The 24,594-nt window shown below is 43.4% G+C and overlaps 1 protein-coding gene across 6 annotated transcripts in view; it reads right to left on the reverse strand.

Annotated features, from left to right (window-relative positions):
• The window catches only part of ZNF827 (zinc finger protein 827), a 117,355-nt gene extending 94,517 nt beyond the window's left edge, over window positions 1-22,838 (reverse strand). For 2 of the 6 annotated variants that reach the window (XR_013774250.1, XR_013774251.1), the window contains exons 1-2: window positions 17,111-17,209; window positions 4,172-4,240 (exon numbers count right to left, since the gene is read on the reverse strand). Coding sequence is in view for 4 of the 6 variants with exons in the window: in XM_079305723.1 (XP_079161849.1) it covers window positions 17,111-17,209; window positions 19,368-19,436; window positions 22,801-22,810 (178 nt within the window). In the remaining 2 variants the exon portion in view is untranslated. Of the gene's footprint in view, window positions 1-4,171; window positions 4,241-4,475; window positions 4,582-17,110; window positions 17,210-18,122; window positions 18,180-19,367; window positions 19,437-22,800 lie in introns of those variants that run through there. The other 4 variants (XM_079305723.1, XM_079305724.1, XM_079305725.1 and 1 more) reach the window with 4 other exon arrangements.
• Window positions 22,839-24,594: the final 1,756 nt, after the last annotated feature.

Below are 24,594 nucleotides of genomic sequence, written 5' to 3' on the forward strand. Positions count from 1 at the left end.
TTTACTGTATAGAAATAGCTAAACACATCAACACAGTATCTGGAACATCCAACACTGTACCTGACAATGAAAGGAAGAAGAGTTACACCAGCTCATAGTTAGATACTCAGCTTTTGATACAGAAACTAATATTGTATCAATTCCACATCTCCTCCTTTAACAAAACAAATCCAACAGAAACTGCCATTGCAGTTTGTCCTGCATTGAAAACATTCTTCACAAACCAGCAGCAGTTCAAACTTCTCAATGTAGCATTTAATTCTGCCTGAGACTCTGTAATAAATGCAAGCTTTGAATAAATGGAATTGTGGCATTCATTCGCAAATTGCATTGCTGACAAGCCTCGAGACAGAACCAAACCCCAAGGAGTATCGATTGCTGCACTTAAGGCAATGTAGTGCTCTAGATCTTAAACGTTTACTCGAGTGCCTGAAGACTTCCCAAAACTTTTACTTTTCAGGCTGAGCTCTTCCGAGTCACATCGAGCAGTTCAGAGGTAATAGACTTCCAGGAATCCTCAGTAAAGGAAACAGCCTGAGGTAGAATAGAAAGCAAGGCAACAAGGAGAAGAAAAACAGGTTGTGTTTACACATATATTTTTAAAGATTCTTACGCTGAGTAAATGAAAAATATCTAACTGCTAAAAGGAGGGAAAACTCCAAACACAGAAATGAGCAAAATTCCTTCAAACATTACAGTAAAAATTAATCGACTTGTCCAAGTTAGCCACATCCAAATGTAACCATAAGGCACACATGCACTGGGCAAAATTTTAAGTTACAGACTTAACTCTGACATTGTAAATGAAATTCACACTGCTGCAGTATTTCATTTGGGTATCAACGAACCACTGTCTGTCCAGGAACTTCTAGCATCCTTTCCTCATTAATTTGTATCTTAAATTATGAAGGATGATTGAAGACATTTTGCTGGTATCTGTGACAAAACAGTTCCCCAAACCCCATTTATTTGGACACACAAACTCCACTTTACAATACATGTAGATACTGGAGTCTCAAAGGGCCCATCCATCTGACTGAACATTGAGGTTCATCCTGCTTTGAGCAGGGGGCTAGGTCAGACGACCTGCAAAGGACTCTTCCAAACTAAATTATGTTGTAAACAGCTCCAATGACTGAAAGCTCAACCTTAACTCTGCCATTTTAAGCAGATGCCACCCAAACACACTATGATTGCATCTAATAATATCAATCCTTCTCTTCCTACAAACACTGAGGCGTATCTATCAGCTCCTTTGAAACTGAATTAAACTCTCACAGCACCCTGGTACATCTCCAGCAAAGTCTTGTACAGAGAACTTCTTCCCCATCACATATTCTTTGGCAGTGCAGTCTTCCCAAGTGAAACTACCTGCAAATGTAGGTGAGGGCTGTCCAGTGGAGTCATTGGCAGCAGTATAAAATCAGGGTGCTAGTCAGCAGTGACAGCAATCCCCAGTGCTCTGAGGGGTACCTAACCACTTCGGATGAATTAAGGCCTAGAAATCCTGAGAACAGAGAACCCCGGGGCAGAGTCAAGGTTGAGCACTGCAGCTGACAGCTTCTTTTAGGATGTGTGTGGGGAACTTCACATTCTTCTGCCACCATTAATACCTCAAAATGATACACACTCTCTGTCCCGCTAGGAAATATATTGCTAAAACCAGCGAGAATCAGAGAGTAAAAACGTATTTTACACTGAGTACCCCTTAAAGCAACATGTTGCTTAGAAAAAAAAAACCTCACCCAAATCAAACCGCTATTTACATCATCTGCATACTGAATTCTAAGGTATTTTCTTGATCTAGAACACTATTATTCTGAGTTATCTACAGTATTATTACTATTGTCAGATAAAAGCTTTTGATCCAGTGTGATCTAGTTGCAAAAGAAATTAAATAAATCCCACTGAAAGGTAGCATTCGTGTGGGACATATGCCTGGTGCGCCTTTCACACACCAGGAAAAAAAAAAGCCTCCTCCCATGAACTGAACTAAAAATTAATCCGAAAGAAGTATAAATTAGGCCGTGTATTAAAAAACAAAAATAAAAAATCAAAATAATAACTAGCACACGCCGAAGTCTATGTGCACAATGCAGGCAATTGTTCCTCGGCCCAGCCGAAGCCGTGACTTGCCCCGGCGGGCGGTCAGGAGGTCGGGGCCGCGGGCGGCCTCAGCCGCAACCCGGAGGCGGGGGCAGCGCAGGGCCGGGCCCGGCGGAGCCGCGCCGAGCCGAGCCGAGCCCCCGCCGCCGCGCTCGGCAGCGCCCGGCCGAGCTAAGATGGAGCCCAGGTTTGATGTCAGCCCCAGGGGCGGGCGGAGGGCAGCGCGCCGGGGCGGGGGCGAGGGCAAGGTCAGCCGCCAGCCCGGCGCGGCCCCGCCGCCTCCGCCCGCCCCGGGAGCCCCGCGGGGCCGCTGCCGAGCCGGGCCCCCACGGCCGCCCCCCGGAACGCCCCTGCGAGCCCGGGCTTGGCCCCTGCCCCCGCCCGCCGCGCCGGGGCCGGGGCGCTGCAGAGGCGGGCGCCGCGATCCCGCCGCCCCCCCGAGCCGAGCCCGGCCGGGCCGAGCCGAGCCGAGCCACGCTCTGCGGGAGGAACCGAGGCTCCTCGGCGGGCAGACCGCCAAAGGGCTGTGCGGGGGCAAATGCAAGGGAAGGGGGAGAAACCCCCAAACCAACCTCAAACGTCAACCCCCCCGAAGCAAAGCCCACCGCAACTCGAGCCCTTGCCACGAGTCGGCAGGAAAAGAAACGGGGAGACAAATCTTTGCGGGGCTGCAAGTGCTGCCCCCCTCGCCCCCAGCCCGCCGCCCCCCGCGCCCACATCCCCGATCCCGGGCCGTGTGGCGGTGCGGGAAGGGCGCGGGGAGCGCTGCCCCAGCCCCTCCGCCCGCAGAGCGGAGCGGGGGCCGGGCCGCGCTCCGCCCGCAGCGGCGCCCCGCGGGCAGGGGCAGGAGCCGCCCCGGTGAACTCCCGGTGACCGAGCCCGGCTCCGGCACCGGCGGCTCAGCTCTCGCCCTGCCCCGAGCTCGGCGTGGAAGGGTTGCGGGCACGCTCCGAGCAGATGTGTCGGGGACAGACAAATGACCCCTCCATCCACCCCACGCTCTTCTTAAACCAGTCCTGGGGCCATGCAGGGGCAGGGTATTTTTAGGTCCCTTCCCCTCCTCTCCGCCTCCCTCTCAATAGCTGCCGAGCGCTGAATACAAGGAGAGGGGGAGAGGGAGCGGGAGAAAAGTTAACTGTTTTACAAAGAGGGGAGAAAACTGGCAGGGAGGGGGGAGGGAGCGATCAGGAACAGGGCAGGGTGAGCCGTGTCAGGGGATGTGTGTGTATGTGTGTGTGCGTGTGAGTGTGCGAGCGCAGCGAGTGCCCGCGGGCGGAGGATCGGATGCACTTTAGCCCTGTGCTCTGCTGCTCTCGTCTAGGGCAGCGCCGCCGAAGCCTGAGTCTCGCCTGGCTCGCCTGACCCTTCATTTCACTGCGGCCAGGAGGAGCGCGGAACCCGCCGCCGCCTCCTCTCCCTGCTCTGCAGGGACCTCGCCTGCCACGGTCTGCCTCCCCGCCGCCCCCTCCCACGCCGCCGGCGGCGGCCCCGGCCCCTCCGGGGTGGCCCTGGGGTCGGTGTGGGGTGCCCCGCCGGCCCCCTCCGCTGCCGCTGCCCGCCTACCCCCGCTCCCGGGCCGCCCAGCCCCGCCGCAACCTTTAGCCGGGGACAGACCTCTCGGCTGGTTCCGCACAAGACGCCAGCAGCCGCTTCCCCTCTCGCCGCCCTCCCCTCCCGTGCTTAGCCCCCCTCCCCACCCCAATAAAACAGACCCCCCTCCCTCTGGCCCCAAAGAGAAACCCACACCGCCCCCCCCTCCACCCCCCCCCCCCCTTAGCACAAATGCACAATCACGGGCGAGGGGAGGGAGAGGGAGGAAAGGGCGAGAGACGCGAAGAAAGAAGGGGGGAAAGGAGAGAGAGGAAAAATTAAAAGGGCACAAGGCTGTTCATCACCAACATGGCTGCCTTAGCTCAGACCTAAAAGAGGAATAACCCAGGCTGTGTCTTTGTCAGTTTCACCTCTGTAACCCTAAACTAATGCACGAAACGACGGAGGCGGCTGCAGAGGGGAAGGAGACGGGGAGAGGAGGAAGGAGAAAATGGCAAAAAGAGGGGGCACTTACGTGAAGAGAGGCGCTTGGGCTGCTCCTGCTTCCTCCTGGGCATTTTCCCCCTTTTTTCACATTCTCCTCCTTGGTTTAACGGGAGATCAAATAAGACCGGGAGGGGGGGGCACGGACAGGCACAAAGCCGGGGCCCCCGGGGGAGCTGCTAACCGGGGCGGGTTTTCCCTCTTCGCCGGGGGAAAGGGGGCTTGAAGCCGGTTTTCTCGGAGCCACCGCGAAGGGCTCGCTCTCCCCCTGTCTCTTTCTTTTCCTCTCCCCCCCACCCCCCACCCCCCCACCCCCCCGCAACCCGGTCGTGCACCTGGCTTGTCCCCGGTCGCAGTATCCCTCAGCGGCCGGGGATGTGTTCCCGGCGGGCGGGCGCCGTGCCGGGGCGAGGGCTGGCGCGGCGGTGCCGAGGGCTGCGCCCCGCGCTCCTCCCGGCCCCTAACTAACACTAACGCCGGGATCAAAGGGCAGCGGCGGCGGCGGCGCTCCCGGCGCGCCCGCGGGCGGGCAGGGACACCGCACACACCCCCGCACAGCCCCGGCGGGCGGGCACACGCACAGACACACGCACGGACACACGCGCGCCCCGCCGGAGCACAGGGGACGGTGCCCTCGCTCCCCGCGGGCTCCGGGCGCGGCGCTGCGCGGCGGCGGAGGATGCGCTGCCCCGGTCCTGCACCCGCTGCTAATCCGCTCTTAAAATAAATAAATAAATAAATAAATTAAAAAAAAAAAAAAAAAAAAAAAAAAGGTGTGTGTGAATTTGTGGGTCTCGACCATTTGCACTGTAATCTCGTTTGTGGTGGGAGTGAAAATAATAACATCAACCTTTTTTTTTTTTTTTTTTTTTTCAAATTAAGGCATTTTGTCTTCCTGTGTTAGAAAAGCAAAATTGTGGTGGTGTACATAGCTAACCCCATAGAATTACTTGGATGGGCTCAGCTATCCCTTCACAAAGCACAGGGGCCGGAGGGCTTTATGCAGCCGAAATTCGGTGTGGGAGGGAGAGGCTGCTTTATACACAACTCCCTCCAGGCCAAAACAAGCACCCAAAATAAGCCAGAAAGAAAGGTGGGCAAGTTGGTATTCTGACAATTTCTAGTGCAGGTTTTAAAAAGTGGAAAGAATAAAAGAAGAATGGTAATCACAACTCCTTGAGAGTGTGTGTATGGAGGGGGGAGGAAATCAAGATTAGGTCACCCCTAATGGTTGATTTAACTGCTACATGATAATTCTACAGTGCACACAGCAATCTGGACTTCTGAAATTTACTTTTTTTTTTCTGCTGTAATGCAGGTATAGGAAGCTTTATCCTGAAGCAATTCCAGTGTGCATTATGAAGCCAGGATAGCAGCTTTCATTAACTGATACATACTCTCATTACTTCACAAATCACACATCTTTCTTCAAAGACAGACATGAAGGTGGGGAAAAAAAAAATAGAAGAGGGATTTGGTCTCACTAAAGCACAAAAGGTACTCCGTGAAAGAGAAGTGCTCTCTTTGTGACTTGCAGTCATTTGGATAAAAGTTCACACAGAGGTTGTTAATGATTTAAACTCCAAAACCTGTTACTACAATTGAAGTAAAATTATTTGAAGAATGCATGTTTCATATAGCTCTCTCTTTGTGTAAGGAAACTTTGAACTTAGCAGAATACATAATCAAAATCATGAGTCAGATGTTGCAAAAATAAAAATACGCATTATTCTAGCATATATACCTGTTAGAATTTTTTGGCTTTTGACATCCTGACTCATCATTTTATCACACTATTTTTCATCCTAACTTCATTTTTTAATAAAAAATAGGCAGCTGCCTAGGAAAACACAAAACACCAAATCTGCAATCTAAATATTTTTAAACAGCAAATTTAAACTCTCAATCACCTCAACTTAGAATGGTTTCACATAATCTTATACCCATTTTACAGCCATGATGAGCCTTTCCGAAGCAAAAAAAAAATCTAAATAGTATTTAAAAGATTACATATATGACAATATTAGGTTTATGCCTGTGAAATTCTGAGTTTTAAAACCACAACAAAAAATCCTCCTGGCTTCAGCTTGTTTATCATTTCACAATGCAGGTAAAATACTTCATTTTCATGGAGAAATTTATTTATTTTTCATTCAGAGGTAAAACCAAAGTGTGTAACTGTCAGCACTGTGATTTCTGGGGGGCAGAGATGAGTCCAAACAACACCTTACACTTATTCATGGCCGAGAGTACCAGAGACAGAATTCCCTCTGAATATTTAGGTCCTGTCTTCCCTCATTCTCCAGTTTATACTGGTTTTGCAGATTTCTACTGTGTTAGTAGTGATCCAAAAATATGAGAGGCCTTCACTGTTGCTCACAAACCTCCATTTCAACCTGCCTGGGAGCAGCAACAGAACTTTGTTCACTGTAGGAGTTGCACTGCTAGACCATCTTACTTATTTTTTCAATACATTCTAATGGCAGCTGTGTTGAACTAAGCCATCTTTGTAAGCAGTGACCGAGGTATCCTGTCCATGCAGGAGGCCACAAAGTAGCCATTTCAGACAGGGAAAGAGTGCTGGCTCTGTGCTAGGATCCACCACTGCTGAGGCAGCCCTTCCCCAGGTGCTCCAGGAGAACAGGACACAGGAAGAATTATGTTCTTCCCTATCACTCTTTCCACCCTCTATCCCTCATGCGTTTCTGGCATAAATTAATGTTGACATTGTCAGCATTAATTTACAGTGTGCCATGCAGGTTTTTTCCCCTCCATCATTTGAAACCCCCTTTAGGGGAGTTAAGGTGGCTGCAGCAAAAAGGCACCATGAGAACACAGCTCTTTGAGAGGGCCATGGGGACTGGCACACAGCAGAGCAGCATTCAATCTCTCTGAGGGTGACCTTGGCTTCCATAGACATCCCAACAGTTTTCCTAGGAGTTTAGTGGGCCAAGCCTCAAGCAGTGAAAGAAATCCCAATGCTTGAATGAATTGCCATGGAAAAACTTTATATACTCAAGCTTTGAAGAGTTTCTAGCCCCACACCTGGAGATACTCTTTTTGGGAGCAACTTTTTTTTTTTCATCTCTATCCTGGCTAAGTGCATTACTCCAGATCTTGTCCTAGTCAATAGATAGTATCCAGCCTTCCCACTGAAACTATAGGCACATCAGTCCTCACTTCCCACTATTTCACACATTGATTTAAGGAAGGTGACTAAGGGCATAATGCCATTTTAAAAATAATCTCCCATTATGTGTGTGGTGGAATAGCATAAAAAGTAAAAAATTAAGTCAGCTGACCACACTTTTGAACATTTTTAGTCCAAACACAAGAAAATAGTTGCAAGTATTCCACAGATAACATTAGATAAATAATGCATTGCTTCTGCAGGTCCTGCTATTAATAAGTAATGATTGTATGACACCTTCCAAACACCAAATCTAGTTACACATATGAATTAAGTTCAGCTCCAGAAACCACTTTTGAACAAAGTAAATATTTTCTTTGCTTACACATGAGAAAAATGAAACAAATTGAGTAAATAAGGTTTTAAACAGTAATAAATGATGTAACATTCCTAAAACCTTTGCAAGTATCCAGCATCCAAACTGTCTTTATGCAATGTACCAAATACTTGAAAAGGTTACTAAACAGAAACTTAAAAATTAGCTGGCATCCTTGCTTTATTCTTTGGAACTTGAAAGAGGGTCATATTTTTTTTTTTAAAGAAGTGCACTGAGTAGAAAAATGGGACCATTTTAACCAGTTCCTGGGCCCTCTCAAACCAAATTATGGCCATCTCTGCTTTAAGTATAGCCTACCAAAATTAAGGCCAGGTTATTTGTGTGTGTCCCTGAGCATGCAGCAGAGAGTTATTCAGGCTGCACAGGCTCTTTTTAAAGTTACTCCTATCTCTGGATTAATTTCCTTTTGAACATAGGCAAATACCTTCTATAGCCTCTGTATCTTCAATATGTACAATGAGGCCCACTAGTTATAACTGAAATCACCATCCTTCTCACATGTGTTGGCCATTACCCTTAACAGCATAAACCCCTCTGGCTTTAATTTATGCCAATATTTCCATGCTCAGCACTAACAATGAATCAGTCCTTCAAACAACATTTGATTACAAACTTCTTTGCTCCTAAGCATTTGAAATGTAAACACAAAGGGATGAACAAGTCCATAGGACAACAGCTCATGGAGACCATTTATCCATGTTTGCAATTGCTCTGTAAGCTAATAACATTAAGTAACAGGTTTGTAAGAGTAATTTGTAATGACAAGGTAGTGACTGGCAAGGCCACCAACCAACCCCACAAAGGCCAATGAGCAATGATCAGAAGCCACTGCTGTCTGATGAGTATCATCCCAAGACACAGGGAGATGCACTTGCATAACCAGCAGATCCTTAATGACAATCAGGCTTCAGCTTTTTAAAAAGATGACCAAATTCTCCTTCTGCAAAGTTTTTAACCTCTTCTTTCTCAAAATGAAAGGCCCACAGCCACTTCTAGAAAGAATCTTGCAGAGAGCATATTGAGTCACAAATGTTCTTGAAGACCAAGAATTCCACTACAATCTGAAAGCCTCCAAATGGAGAGGCATTAAGGAGGAAGAGTGCAATATGACCTATACCTCTTTGCTAAAACACAACCAATTTTCTCAGAATCTTGTCTGAATCCTGGCAAACTAGCTAGCCATCATCACTTTACAACAAACTTTAGCACAAGATGCTTCTGGTTGAAGTGCAAATTTAACACATTAATACTTCTTCAGAAAAATCATGGTGTTTATAGTCTTCAGCTGTTAGAATAGCACACTACCTAGGAAAGATGATATAGCTTCTAATTTCAATTAAAAAAAAAAAAAATCAACACTTTAAGCCTAGTGGCCTTAAACCCATACTGATACAAAATCCTAGATTTCACAGGCCAGAAATACATTATCTATAGGGTCTGAAGAAAGAGCACATATTAGTGTCCACATAATTTTGTTGCTAGTTAAGTACTATAGGATGCTTCTTCAGAGTTACCAGAGTTCCACAATTCTTACTGTACCATAACTGCAGTTGGCTTTTCAATATCATAATTACACAATTCATATATAATATAATTATATTACATATAATTACATGTGTTATTATTACCCTTTCACATCCCTTTACTGTAAGCCTATTTTGCTAAAAACAAAAACCCCAAAACCAACCAAACACCCAAACAAAAAACAACCAGCTGCTCACCTGACCCTAGCACTAATGGAATTGGGCCTACAGATACCTGAAATGCAGAATTTCTTCCCCAAGTGAGTGAGCAACCTCTTACCCAGTACAGATTAAATATAGAAAAAATAAATTTATATTTTACAACATAAAACACTAAGCAATTTCTGAACTGATGAAAAGAATTTGTTTAGTCAACTGAGGACTGGAACACTTAGCTCTGGGCTACTGCAGCTACAAATATGGAAATAAAAAAGGATAATTATCTGCTTCAATCCTGCTCTTCTTGCACAATTTTTTATTCTACATTTAAGTGCATTGAAATAAATAACTTTACCCACCCTAAGAATCATCTAAGGTAAATCAGAGTGAGACCCAGAGAACTCCTCTCATTTTGCTTCTGCTTAATACCTTGCTAGTTGCTGGTTAACTGAAGATTTAGGCACCAGTTATTACCAAACATCTGCCATTTAAGACATTACCTCCTCCTGGAAAAAAACACCCCCCAAACTGACAAAACAGAATGTATTTATCCTCCTGTTTACTTCAGTGAGAAGTCTTGCAGCTTTGTTAAGTAGCAAGGCAACAGCATTTTAAGCCACAGCTGTTTGCTAAATGGAAGTGTGTCCAAGTTTTTAAACACCTTGTTACATTTACATTGGAAGGCAGAGTGTCTGCTGCACCAGCAAGGTGGCAAATTCCTCAGGGAAATCAATTCTGGTTTCTCAATTAACTAGCTAGTTTTCTATTGTTAAAACACTAAAGTAATACCGAGACTGTGCTGGAACACGAGAGCTGACAAGACCCCAAGGAGCTCAGCTTGGGCTAAGACTGTGCCCTCACCAAACTCATCTCCCTCTGATACAGCAACTCATCAGAGACACAGCAGGAAGAAGGCAGGCACAGAGGGGCATGGCAGTGGTACTGATGCCAACTATGCCCTCTTTGGAATACCTAAACAAGGCTGAGATGGGGCATTTGGGAGACAAGAAAATATGGTGGTGATGAGAATTTATGTTCCCAAGGGAAAGAAATCCATTAGGATAAGGATGGGAAGGGCCATGCAGAGATCAAGCTTCTAGCAGAGTTCATATGCCTGGTGTGATGCATTTCACAGGGAATTCAGCTATGCTGGACCATGCTGCATTTTCTCAGTGATCAGCCCTCACCTACTGGTGGGCAGAAGGGTTTGGGCTGCAAGTCAGCCTGCTGAACATGAAGGCATGCAGCCTGTAGGAAATCTCTCCTTGCACTGGCACTTCCCCATCAGGGTATACAACACACAGGAAAAGATTATTTACCTTTTGAGATACTAGAAGTAAAGACTAACTTCCTCAACCCCCATCTAACACTGAGGGAAATACTGTTTCTAGTCCCTAGTATTTTCAGCAGCTCTAAGGCCACCCATGCTCTTTCAAGTCTGTAGTTTGCACTAAGATGCAAATTATTTGTCCAAAAGAAATAGACTAATAATAGTGAAAAATTCCACAGAGAAGCACTAAACTTCATGAATAGGGAAACAGAAGTAATAATAACTGGAGGGAAGCAGCTTTCATCTCCATACAAAAAAAGAAAAAAAAAAAAAAAAGTTGAGGATTTCATCCTCAACGAGTTCGCAAATGATTTAAAACTAGGAGGAGTGGTGGTAATCCCCCATGGTTGTGTCACCTTTCAGAAATACCACCTCAACATAAGTGGGCAGAGGAATGTCCTGAAGTTCAACAGGGAAATGCAAAGTAGTGAGGAATAGCCCTGGGCACCAGCATATCCTAGGCATCTATCAGCTGGAAAGTAGATTTTCCAAGAAGGACCTTGGGTTCCTGATAGCAAGAAGGTGACCACAAGCCAGCCATGTATCTTTGTAGCCAAGAAGGCCACCAGGAAGAAGACACTTGCCAGCAGGTTGAGGGAAGTGATCTTGCACCTCTGCTCAGTGCTGGTGAGGCTGCTTCTGGAATGCTGCATCTCATTCAGGGCTTCCTGGCACAAGAAAGATCTGGACTTACTGGAGCGAGTCCAGTACAAGGCCACAAAGATGATTAAGGGACTGGAGCATCTACTGTATGAGGAGAGGCTGAAAAAATGAGACTGTCTGGCCTGGAGAAGGGAAGGCTCAGAGGGATCTCATCCATTTGTACAAATGCCTGATGAGTGGGAAGGAAGTTGAAGTCAGACACTTGTCAGCAGTATCCATTGCCAGGATAAGAGGCAAGGGGGACTAAATTAAAACCCCCAAACCAGAGCAACACCTCAAAACCAAAGCAAACAACACAACACCAGTCTGAACACAAGAACAAAAATATTTTTTTTAACCCATTAGAAGGGTCAAATACTGGTACAGGTTGACCAGAGAGGTTGCCTGAACAACTTAGTTTACCTGTTTGAGCACTGAAGCTGGACTAGATGATCTTAAGAGGACTCTCAATTTAGGTGAAAGCAATATAAGCATTTACTGTTTCCTAAGCATGGTATTTGTGTCTGGTTTTATGGGAGTAGTTTACAGAACACAAATATTCCACCAGAATTTTTTAGCTACTAGGACTGTTCACCAAAAACACCCTTATAATATCCAGAGCTCTTTAATGTCCAGATAATTTTTCTTAGAATTGCTACTGGTTTATGAGCTACTTAATGGAAAACATTAATTAATCATTCCAAACTCAGGATTGGTGTTTTATTTCCTCACTCTTCTTCCCTTAGTATCCTGAAGATTACACAAAATAAATGAACTTTTAACTGCAGGGCAGGTAAAAGAGTGACTGTATTTTTAATCCCTCTAAAATGCAAGCACTGGAAGTTGGCTGCCTTTTTTCTTAGACATTTGCAAAGCATCATTACCTCCACCTTTCAGCTGGGGACATGCACTCTGCCTGTGGTAGTTCACCAACAAAGCTAGATGAAGAATTTTAAGGCTGCTGTTCGCAGCAAACTATAATCATCAACACATCCCTGACATGTAGGTGCTGCGGCCACAGGATTTAATTGCTTTTCTCACTAACCTGCAGCCATACTTCCTTAGTGCTATTCTCTCATCACTAAGCACACAAATTTATTCATATAACCCCTATATATATATATAAGTTGGCTGCTTGCACTAAAGGTGCCCAGATCATGGAAGTAAAACTCACAAGTAACCATTTAATTTGACTTCTTACAACTCTTATTCTCATGTAGGTTTGGGGAGTGACAGAGATAGTTCTGTGCACTGAGAAACAGCGGGGGATTTCAGCAGTGCCACTGCAGAGCTAAGGGGCTGGACACTGCTCGTGGGTCCTGGTGGCTCTCGGTACAGAGTGGCGAGCTCCTGCCTGCAGGTGGAGTCACGGTCCCAGGGAACACGCTCTCACACACTTCTTTTCCCCCAACTCGAGCAACAAACAATTGAAGGAGTTGTGGGGTAGGGGGTTGCCCTTTTTGTGTGCTTCCCTCCTTAAAAAGCAACTGTATGAATAAATAATTAAGGGTCTGAAAATGGAAGAATAAATAGATTCACTCAAATACTTTCTAGTCTCTCTCTTTGTATGTGTCCCCCTTCCCCACAAAAAAAACTTCACATTTTTTATATTAAAGAAGAAAGAGAGGAAGAGAGAAGATGGAGTGTCCTTAAAGGAGGAGTACTTTCTCCATATTCCCTACATGGAGGATTTTGCACGAGCTATAATCAATGGAAGCAGGTGGGAGCCTGAACAGCATGTATTCCCTGCCTAGCCAGAGAAAGTATGGATCACCCACTTAAGTCTTGTAAAGTTCATCAAGCTAAAAGGGAATAATCAAGGTGCCTGACTTTTAAAGAAGTCCAGCAAGGCCATAGACTTGTGCAAGATTCAAGATGTTACTGTTGGGTTTCCTTGGAAATCTTTAATAAAGATGGGAGGTTTTATTCATTCTAATATATAGACTGGCAGCTCGTAAGAAAATGAGTAAATCTCCTTGATCTCAATAATCATTAAGTTAGGTGGCCTCTCCCTCAAGGTGCCAAGAACAGTGTCCATCAGAAACAAAACATTTTGGTTGCCTTATGAACCTTAGAAGAGCTGTATCATCAAGAGTGTATCACCACTTAGAAGGGAGACACTGTGATGCTTTCATTTACATGGGGAAAAAAGCAAAATCAGGGGTTTTAAAATCATCTGAGTAGCAAAGCAATTGGGAAGTGGGCCAAGTAAATACTCAAGAGCAGCTTTCCAAGAGAAAACAGTATTGGAGAGGATACCACAATGGAGCTGAGACTAGGAAGAAACAGTGTGGAATATCTTTCTTGGCTTCTAGTGTAAAAAAAGAAAAAGTCTGCACAGTGGAGCAGAGAAACTCTCCTATTCAGGGTTTGTCAGGCTTCTATGATTCAGACAAGCCTCCAGTTCTCACAGCTGTGATACCATGTCAGACATAATTACTTCTGCTGTCCAGCTGGGTATGCTAATCAAGGAAGCTGGGTCAAGTCTGACACCACACCTACTTCTCTCTCTTCCATAACACTTAGCCAACTTATTAAAAATGTTGAGAGCTCCTAACACTCTTCACTGGAGAATATGAAAATACGAAGACTGTCATCCTCCATTGCTGACATTGTTGGAGACCTTCACAACACATGGGCTTTTACCAAAGGCCCTGTTTCATGCACTCAGTGCCTTTGAGTTATCATAAAGTAATTAAGTCCAACAAGCTGGGGGAGCTAGATACATCAGGTTCCAAAATAGGAAACAAAAAAAAAAAAAAAAAAAAAAAACAACTCCAAAACTAAACCATCACCCAAACTCCACTCAAATGAAGCTAAAAAGCTGAACATATTTTAGCTTTCAAGGAAAGTCTGAAGACTTTCCAGCTTGATAGCTGAAATGTTTTAGCAGGCTGAAATGGTCACACCATCATATAATAAGAGAGAATATCTAATTTATACTCATTTTAAGTTCAGGGTACCTCTCCCTTCCCTGAGTTACCTCTGAACTGTTGCCTCATTCAGTTCTTTACAGCTCCCTGTTTCTCCCATTTTATCTTTACAACTGAGGCACATCCCTCTTCTTCATCCCACTCCAGAATATTCTTCTAACCTACATGAACATCTAAGCTTTATACTCTTCCTCTGATTGACCAACCTAATTAAAAGTTTCCAGCTTAATTTGTTATTAAAAGTCAATTATCCTTACCAAAACTTTTCCCTCCTCCAAACTGCCATGCCTTCAGCAACTTCCTGTAGTATGAAGACTTTTCTGATCAGTGTCTTTAAAAATGGGTAAACTCTACTTTTCAAACAGACCTTCTCTGGCAAATAGCTCCTCTCCAGGCCCTGTTAAAGTCTCCTATTTACCTCAGTGACACTGTCTCCAGCAAGGCTTCCCATACTAAGTATGGGAAGTGTCCTATTCTTTTTAGCTGCTTCCTGTACAACTGAGCCTCAGGGTTTTGCTGGCACAGTAAGCCCTTTTTAGAGATAAAGTGGTAACACATGATTTTGCCATACAGTTAGGAAAGGAAAAAAATATTTAAGAAACTTCAAGGGCCTTTGGAGATCTGTAATAAGGGACTGTACTTGCTCAGACCCCATGCTGAGGCACCTATACCAGCAGGCATTTGGAAGGAAGGTACTTCTTTCATGGCTCACATCTCAAAGCCAGGCAACTTTTTAGACCTTGTTCACCAGCACTTGAAGGCAGGACCTCTACCCAAAAGCCTGTTCCCAAAGGGGAGAAAATCTGCTGAGGGAAAAGGCTGTGCCAGTACACAGATGATGGCAAAGTCACCAATGCAGAAAGGTTAGGTTACAGGCCAATGCTTGTTTCCTAGTGATAAGGTTAACAATACTGAAGATAAGAATGACTTATTTATGGGTGCAGGAATAAAAAAAAAAAAAAAAATCTTGCACTAATTAAGCCACTTTGCATCTCTCTAAGCAAGGACAAGCTGGCATTCCACTGGCCCAAGAATGGCTGCCTGCTGAGCCCCCCCACATGTCTGTGATGAGCCTGAGCAGGAGGAGATGGGCACCAGCTGAGCAGAGCCAGGGCACCCAGAGCAGTGCTGCTCTTACAGAGTGACTCTTAGCATGATTTGGGTGGAACCAGGCTCAGCTCCAAGGAAATGCTTTGTTTCCTTTGTGCTTAGAAGAAGTACCATTAAAAAAACACCCCCAAACCAACCAAGTCCCCTGGAAACACACACAGCAGTCTGTGGCACTAGTGTTTCTACTCCTTGAATTTAAATATGCTGAATCACTAAAAATTAGATGATTTGAGAAAAATTCCAGGCAGGCCTTTACCTACTATATAGTAATGCTAGGGGAAACACTCAAAAACCCGACAGCAAACCAGAATATTTCATCAATGCCAATTTAGAATTAACCAAGCTGGTTGGCTGTGTATTTGCATGGCTCAATTTGGGTTTGAGCATTGGCCCAAAGATATTATGTTTAGCAGCCAACGTTCCCCTTTTGCTTAATTAAAACAACGTGGGTAGCAATATTTTAAAGAAAATTACATAGTGGAACAGCACATCCTCCTGCACTTTTAAAGTCTCTTCACATACTGTACTAGATTGTTGGTGAGCCAAAGCTGCTGTCTGTCCCTTGACACTTCCCCAGTTTTATATCCTACAAGATCTGCTACTTGAGCAGTGGCATTCACTTGGGCCATTTTCATGGGGGTTTAGCTGTGGAACTGCTCACTATTAATGCAGAAGGTGTAAATGAGACTCTGGAGGAATTATGAATTTCACCCCTTAACTTCAAACCAGTCAAATGAGTAAATGCTAGTGCTGTTAACCATTCAACTGCCAAAACAGGTTTTCTGATAAAGCAATCTGAATCCCAGCCATTCTTCACAAAATATTTGTGAATGCTCTTCCCCACTAGGAAAGCACAGAGAACAACTGCTGCAAAAATGCACATACTCCATAGCAGTGTGAAAAGAAACACAACAGACACAAAAAGAGCTAGAGACAAAAATCAGGATAGAGATGACCTCACATGGTATGCAGTTGTGGCTTAATTATAGATGAGCTTTCCTAACTGTTCTTGCACACTCTCTTCAACTGTTGTAACAGCAAATACAATGAGTTACACTAAAATACTTTTCTTTCACTTCAAATGTGCCAGAGAGGAGAAAAACACAGTTAGCTACCTCATTATGCCATTGTAACTCAATAGCCTGTGATAGTCTGTACAATCAAACCAGTGGGTTTTCAAAGTTCTGAATTGGAGAACATATACTGGAAATAAAGGAGTCACTGCCAATTCATTCTGGATTTAGAAGCTGAGTTTTCAGTTGTTACTACTTGCCTGTTTTAGTTCTACTACTTTTATTGTATTTTTGATGGCCAGGTACTGAGCATCTAGAAAATTGGTACTTTTACCACTGACCTCAGGGTCTGTACTTTCTACTTCTTCATTTGATTTTAAGTTGGTCATAGCTGATGCAGCCACATTTGGATGAGAGAGAAAGCATCACACAAGGCACAAATGCAGAAGAAATTGGTTTAAAAATGGGATCTTTTTGTAGTCTCATCTTTAGGGCAGAATCCAGAACTGTGTTAGGCTACTGAGGCCTCCACATACTCACAACTGCAGGGTGCAGAGAACTGTATCTGTGACCCAACAACACACTGAGAAGCTGCATAGGGCTAACTGAAAATAGGTATTACTTTTACTAGTAGTTTATGCATTTTCCTCAACAAGTTTCCCCCTCTGACATAGCCAAATATCAGGCAATACCTGCATATTTTCCTTCAAGAAAAAAATTGAGCTTAGCTTACCTGTCTCCTGGGACTCTCTAAGTGGTGGTCTGCAGTATGAAGGTCTGTGTGCCATCAGCCTTTCTTTTGGCTTCTTCCCTTGTCCTCTGCTCCTTTGATCTGGAAGAAAGGAGTAGCAATGTTCACTGGCTAAACTGTGTGCTATGTGGTTCAGTCTCAGGTGAAACTCAGGGAACTTTTAACAATGTAAGTTAAGTGCAGGTGATTCCAGGGCCAAACAGCAGCTGAGGCTTTTTACCCTTAATAGCAGTCTTAGATGTAGTTAAGGTTTAGTATGGGGGAAGGAGGCTGTGTAGTTTTGAGTTTTTTGACTCTTGAACACTAGCCCCTGAACACAGTTTGGGCAAGCAGAAAGGTGAGGCAACTCCTTGCATCTTCCTCACCACCACATTCATCAGCTCAGTTTATTTTTATAGAAGAGAAATAGTAATAACCTTTCCTGGGTGTTGATATAAGCAGGCTGTAAAGGTATATGACAAGTGTCAAGGAGCTAAAATAACTGAATTTTGCTGTTAGCTGCCTTCCTGGCAGTCTGTCCTACCAAGTACCTTATGTTCTACAGAATTTTTTTCAAATGAAAACCAGTTTTCCCCCAGACATCTTAATAGGTATAAATTTAAAATTTGAGGTTTTCCTCAACTGTCATAATAAAGCCACCAGTTCTGTTTGCTTGTTTTCTAGGCTTATACATCTTTCCCTGACTATCACAGCTCTCTAGAAACCAGCTAGACTGGGGACAGAAGAGATCTATTCTGAAAAAAAGAATCTCCTCAAGAAGTATCTATAAACAGAAATGGCTATCATATCAACATGAGATGAGAATGCTTGTATTCACCACTGACATAATGCCAGCATTTTACAGAAAAATCCTTTTCTACTATAAGTTCTTTTTTTTTTTTTAATCAGTTTTTTCTATCATACATGAGTACACATCAACAAATATTTTATTCAGTTATTTAGTGCACTTAAGTCAGCATGCAGTGTCTGAGAGCCTGAAGAGGACAGAACTCACCCTTCATTGACTTGAATCGTCCTTCTATGCATCCATTGTCATCAGCCAAGTCCTACTTTTTGTGTGTAACACAGGGATTTAAAAGCCTTGATCCCATGCTGAAACCCAAAAAACCCCCCAATCCTGAAGTAAACAGTTCAGCTCCAGGCAGAACACAACTGTTACACATTTGCCACAGGTAGTAATTGTTTACTGTGGTTACCAATTAGTCATGAATTAGTGAAATCCTGGTCCCAGTTCAATCAATTACCAAATCTTCACTGACCTGCTCATAGTTAGGATCTTGCTTATAGAGGCTGATAATTCCAGCTCACGTGCAGGAAAGCAAATTGTTCCAAGGTTTGAGCCCCTTTACTGCCCCCAACTGTTCCTTCTACCCCTTTGCCAGAAATCCATTTTCCCATAGCAGAGTCAGCAGAATTTATCTTCACTTTAGCCACTGCATTTTGCAGTCCAGGTGTTAAGACACTGCCAGGCAAACTCAGCTGCTCCTGATCCAGATGAAATGTCTGCTGGCCCATTCCTGATGATCTGCATTACCATTTTCCAGTTCAAGTTTGAAATCTTATTGTTTTAAGGTTGGGGTTTCTTTTCTACTCTAAGAACATAAAACTTAGGGTGATACACTAAACTTTTGCTGGGGACTGTGCCAGAGGAACACAGGTAACCTGCCAAAACTTGAGTGCCACTTCACAGTTTGCCCCTCCCAAACCAATTAATCGAGCCACTTTGCTGTTAACAGAGTTTCAGACATGCAGTAGTGTCAGGTTTTGTTGCAAAAATCTTTGGAATTAGTGGAAGATACCAGGCTTGGGGAGTTCTAAGCAGTAGACAACAAATGCAAATTCTGCTAATCTTCAGTATGATAGAGTCATTTTATTTAACCTAGATTTCTAGGTTACCTGCTGTCAAAAGAGAGTTGAACAATTGTTCCCCATGCTGTGGAAGTTAGGATGAGTTTCTCTGGGGAAGTCTTGCTTTCTCAATGGACTGCATAGGGACCTGAAAGACTGGCTCAATTCAAAACAACAAATCTGTAGGTTCCTTAACCTGGCTTAAGGCAAACTTTTATAAGTAAATTATTATTTATTTAACTAAAAGAAATTGGCCATTTGGCTAAAATGGATGGTATTTAACTAACAGGAAGGCCGTGTCCACACATAATCTGACACAGCCCAGTAACACAGTGCAGTTTGACATTCAGTGGCAGTACAGAGAGAGCAAATCTAAGCAATTGCCACCCACCTTGTCCATCCTTCCTCCTTTTCTGCACCACACTAGCAAAAGCATTTGTGTAGCACACAGTGAACAAGACTGGAAAACAGATGTTGCTAAAATTTACTCAGGAAAACAAAAACTTGGAGTCACTCACCATTCAGATAAGTTCCCAAAGACCCTACAAACTGCTCCTCCAAAGTAGAAAACAAGGACTGCCTAATACTGAATAGCCATTAAAGCCATGCTGGCTGAGACCACACACTTTGCCTGCAGTCCCCTAGGCTGTTGTGCACTGTTAAGCATTTCACTCTATTCTCTTTCCCCATGCAGATGCCCATCTCTTAAGAAAAGACTAACACACCCCCTACCTTAGTGACTGTTTTGACCCTGAAAATATGATATGTCACGAGCTGATAATGTGTATGGTATCACAGAAGCTCATTTAGGATGTACACAGGCAGAGCAAGAGTGTCAGAAGCCCACCTACTAAGTCTCTCTCTCCCCATCCCAAATCTGTGCCTTCCAATTGCTCAGCACACAAGGCAAGTTACACAAAGGTCTATTTGCTCACCCGCAGTTTATCAGAATTAGCTGCTACTGTGTTTGCTAATCACCCTTTGGAAGGCTTTTGTCACAGATCAGACTTCCACAAGAAGCACACTAGGCCCACCATGATCAGGAGGCCAGCCCTGCAGGAACTGCAGATTTTCAGGACTGATAAATCCTACTAAAGACTCATTGAAGCGACCAGTTTCCTCTGTGAAGTGCAGGGAAGTTTCCAAACATCCTCCTGCAGGGACTTGAGCAATTATATTTTCAGCAAAAGTATTGAATAGCCTGGCCTTGGAGGTTAGCCCTACTGAGGTTTATGGTTTCTCAGGCCTGATAAAGAGGATGCCTTTCCCCCTCCACCCTGCCAAGATGCAACTGAGCAACTTGTAGGTTTTCTGATCTGAATAAATCTGTCATAGATTCTTGCTGAAGGAATTTCTCCTCACTGCAGCCATACTTTCTGCATTGCCATCCTAGCAGGCTGCTTCCACCTCTGACAGAGATCAGGTAGCACAGCTCCACCCATGAGCTCCTAGATTATATCATCCTCCCGTGGGGCAGGAGAAAGATCTGGGTCAGCAGTTTCTAGACTGGAAGGTCACACATCAGCTCAGTGACCTTGGAGGATTAGGAATGTAACAAGTAGGATATCCTGCATCTACCACACTGTATCCCTATTACAGCTTCTGTGAATTCAGTTTGCCACAGGATTAAATACATTCCTGAAAGTTGCTTTAGCAACCCTCCCTGCAAATTAAAATTATACTTGTCACTGGCAGTGAATCTGAAGATAACAGAAGAGAAAGTGAAGAGGAAAGAAAAATCCCAGTATTTACATCTATAAGCACGTTGCCTGTCCTTTTCTCCCTCATTTGTGTTACTGATTGTTTTGTGCTGGGCTATTTGGCAAAAATTCTCGAGTTACCTATAGACCTTTCCCTGCTTTGATGAACTGAAGCAAGTTGGAGGCCTTTATTTTCTCCTCTGCAACATTCTTCACACGTTGGTGTAAAGCATATTTAGAGGAAATATAAATAAGCTAATCAATACTTTATAACTCAGTTAAATTACCACAAGCAAAATGTGGTTCTGATTGTCTTTCTCTTTGGAAACCCAATTAGTGAGGAAGCTTGAACCCAATTAGTGAGGGAGTTAAGGCAGAGGGGAAAAAGATCTGAGTTTTGAGGGTTTTTTGTATTATCAGCTCACGGTTTTCTCCCCTTCTTTACAGTAAAAGTTTAAAAAGTAGAAAACAGAACTTGGCTTTTTTTTGCCACAATCTCTGGATGATGCTTTGAAATGTTTAATTAACATGCTACACAAAACAATGTCAATGAGACTGACTTCACCTGTTTTTCAGTGGCTAAAGTAATGAAAATAAAAGTAACACTAAAGAAAATGAAGGTTGAGATTAAAGAGGCCTACAGTTAATGACAGGCTGAAGTAACTCAACTGTCATGTAATCAAAAATATTTGAGAATGGACAATAATTAAAGTCAGGCAAAGGATGAAGCCCAGATTATTATAATGAGATATGGTGTGTTCTTCAGGCTATTTGGAGGTTAATGTTACTTGGTTTCATGTGGTTACGGGTAAGTAAGTACTGTACTACCATACAGTAAAAATAATGTAACTGGATACATTCTGCTTCACAGTGACCCAAGGTTAATGGTAGTTGCTCTTAGTATATTTAAAAGGTTTAAAATAAATGTAACAACCTCAGCATTACAAATCCAGTGCAATGGCACTAGAAAATGGCACCAAACAGACTGGCATAGTACTGGTGCTCTTGGTTCCATGAAAGCAGCTTCCAGCATAATCTATGTCAGCTTTTATCTGTATAATTACACTGACTGTGTCCATGAATTCTTTCATTCCTGAATGGCACCACCTTTTGAGCAATAGATCATTGGTATGCATCACTCTGATAAGGTATTACACTAATATATCATTAAAGCAACAGATGTATTAGTGTAATACATCACTTGGACAAAGCACTCTGATGATGATGTATTCCTGAAAGGATGGCACCATGCAGAGGAGACGAGACCCAGGAGAAGACTTTTGCTCAGTGTAATAGAATAAAAGGCATGCCTTCCTGGCACAAAAAATGTGATGCTCCCCATAAAGATATGGCACTGCTATTAATTGTATTCCCATTTGTATTGGTAATTTGAGGATCATATGGCTTGGAAAAAATTTAGTGTGAATGAGGAAAAGATGTAATTTAAAAACATAACCTATCAGACTATTTCACAGTCCTTTCCCATAATGTCTGATCTCCTCAGCTCTCCAAACACCTCATCAGAATTCTCCCTATGTTAAAAGCCTCAAGACACCTATCCTGTTCTGGAAAAATGAGGCTGTGGGAATGGTTCAGGGCAGCTGGTAATAATGCAGAGTTTGCCTGAGGAATGGGGCTCTGCTAAATAAACAGGCAGAGGCCAAGGAAATCCCTAAAATTGGCCTTGGAAGCTCTTGCTGAGTCACAGCTTCTGGAGGCAGGGATTATGCCACAGCCCCCATGCCAGCCAGCACAGGAGTTGTGTTTAGGTACTTAGAGAGCCACATGCAGCTTGAGGAACAGGCTGGCCATTTCTGTCACAGCCTCTGTGTATCAGCCTGCCTCAAGCCTGCCCACCTTTCTGGATTCTAGAAGTCCCAGGTTATCTCGCCAGTTCAGGGGTACACTTCAAAGGAATCTCATATATTTGATTACAAAAGGTGTGTGCTGATGTATGCAACAGAGGTGAGGACTGTGAACAGTCCTCTGAAGCAGTCATCCCTTGTGTACTGTCAATTTTCAGCCCATAAAATTTCTCACACAAACTACAATTCAAATGATGAATTCAACTGGAAAAAAAAAAATGCTTAAACACAAAGGTCCATATTATCCATACTACAATACCTTTGGTCATGCAGAGTTGGGCTGTATTCCTCAGCCCTTGTAAGGCAAGGGGCTATTCAGGTTCAGTGGTGATCACAGTTGGGTCCTAAATAAAAGTGAGATGTAAGACTGAGTATATTGTCCAGTTTCAAAATAACTCTGAACTGCAGTATTAAGTGGTAAGAGCAGGATGGCTATGGAGAAACAGGAAGAGAAAAATAAGAATAAAAATAAAAGCCATGGAAAGAAAGTTAGCAGGAGAGCTCAGAGAAGAGTTGGAGTAGTAAAGATAGAAGAAAATAGGGCAGAATTCCACCCCCTCCATCCAATTTATAATTTCAGTATTTAAAAGTTACAGGCGCACACACACTTTCCAGTGTAATAGAAATAATAGAAACAAATAGGCCCCATGGACCCGTTTTTATCATCTTATCTCATCCTATCATAAGCTAATGTTTATACTAAAGGGGATAGTGATCTACCAGAGTAGTATCATAAAGTCTTGCAGGCCAAAATGACTACAGAAGGGATGAAGCAGATGGGAATCAGGATCATGAAGTTTTGGAAATCTTTATTCTTGCTTAAAGGGTTTTATTTTCAAAATTATCAAGTGATAAGGCAGTAGTATTAAGATGAAAAAATAGCCTAACCAGATCTCTCTTTCTTTGTCCCTTAATAGGACTGTTGGGACTCTGTCAGTAGTTTCACAGTCAGACCTATGTGCTCTAGTCTGGGGAAAGTGTGTGATGTAAAATAATTAATGTGCGGCATGTCTTTATATAATTTAGTTTTACAGTCAAATTATTATATAATTCCTCTCTTTACCAAATGCTCTCCAGCAGTATCAGCAGTATTCTATTATTCTATTAAAAATATTTGCATAATTATTGCATACCAGAAGATACAGGATTGTTTTTCCTTTTATATTTTTTCAAGCGTATTTTTTCTCACATACAAAGTACAGCACGCAAATTCTCACTCCCTGTAAATGAAATTGTCCTAATGGACCTATTGATTTATTGTAGCTGAAGATCTGTTACAATTTGATTGGTATCACACACAGGGAAATAGATGGAGTCATTATTTTGCATTTTTTGTTTGGGTTTGTGACCCACTTTCACAAATGGAACCCAGTGCCTTGCCTGAGTTGAACAGATGCACTATGGGGGGAGATGATTTGTAAGATTTGGAGCCTTCCTTTGCTTTTCTAAACAGATGAGCATCTGCCAAAAAACCTAAGCCCCAAAGTCAGCTATGCATTGCACAACTACTCAGCTCTACAAAAGAAATGTTACTACAGTGTTACCATTTGCATTATAATCTGGTCAGTGTCCATGCAGATGTGCTCTCATTTTGCAGAAGGAATCTAGAAATAGTTAATTTCCAAGATGGTATATTTTCTATAATACTTATCAATCTGTGGTCTGCAAAACTCAGAGAGAACTAAGAGAAATGCAAAGGGAAATTCAAAGAAGCAAATTTATTCTAAGTAGGTTAAATTTGCCACACACCTACACTGGAAGTCAAAAAGGATTAAAACCCACTGATTTATGTGAGATACAGTTTTACATCTTATATCCATACTAAATATTTCCCCTAACAGTTTCTTCTATGTCTTACTTGCCTTCTATCCTATAGTTTTCTATTTCAGTTGGAAACTGAGACCATACTTTAAAGTTGTTGTTTTTTTAAACAGAGAAACAAATTATGCAGTAAGTCTCTGTACAACCTGTCACAACTCTTTCCTTGAATTCCAGGATGGCCAAGGCTGCCTCCAATAAAAGATGATTCAAACATAAGAAACATACTCTGAGG

This window comes from Erithacus rubecula (assembly GCF_903797595.1).
Source record: "Erithacus rubecula genome assembly, chromosome: 5".
Classification (NCBI taxonomy): Eukaryota; Metazoa; Chordata; class Aves; order Passeriformes; family Muscicapidae; genus Erithacus; species Erithacus rubecula.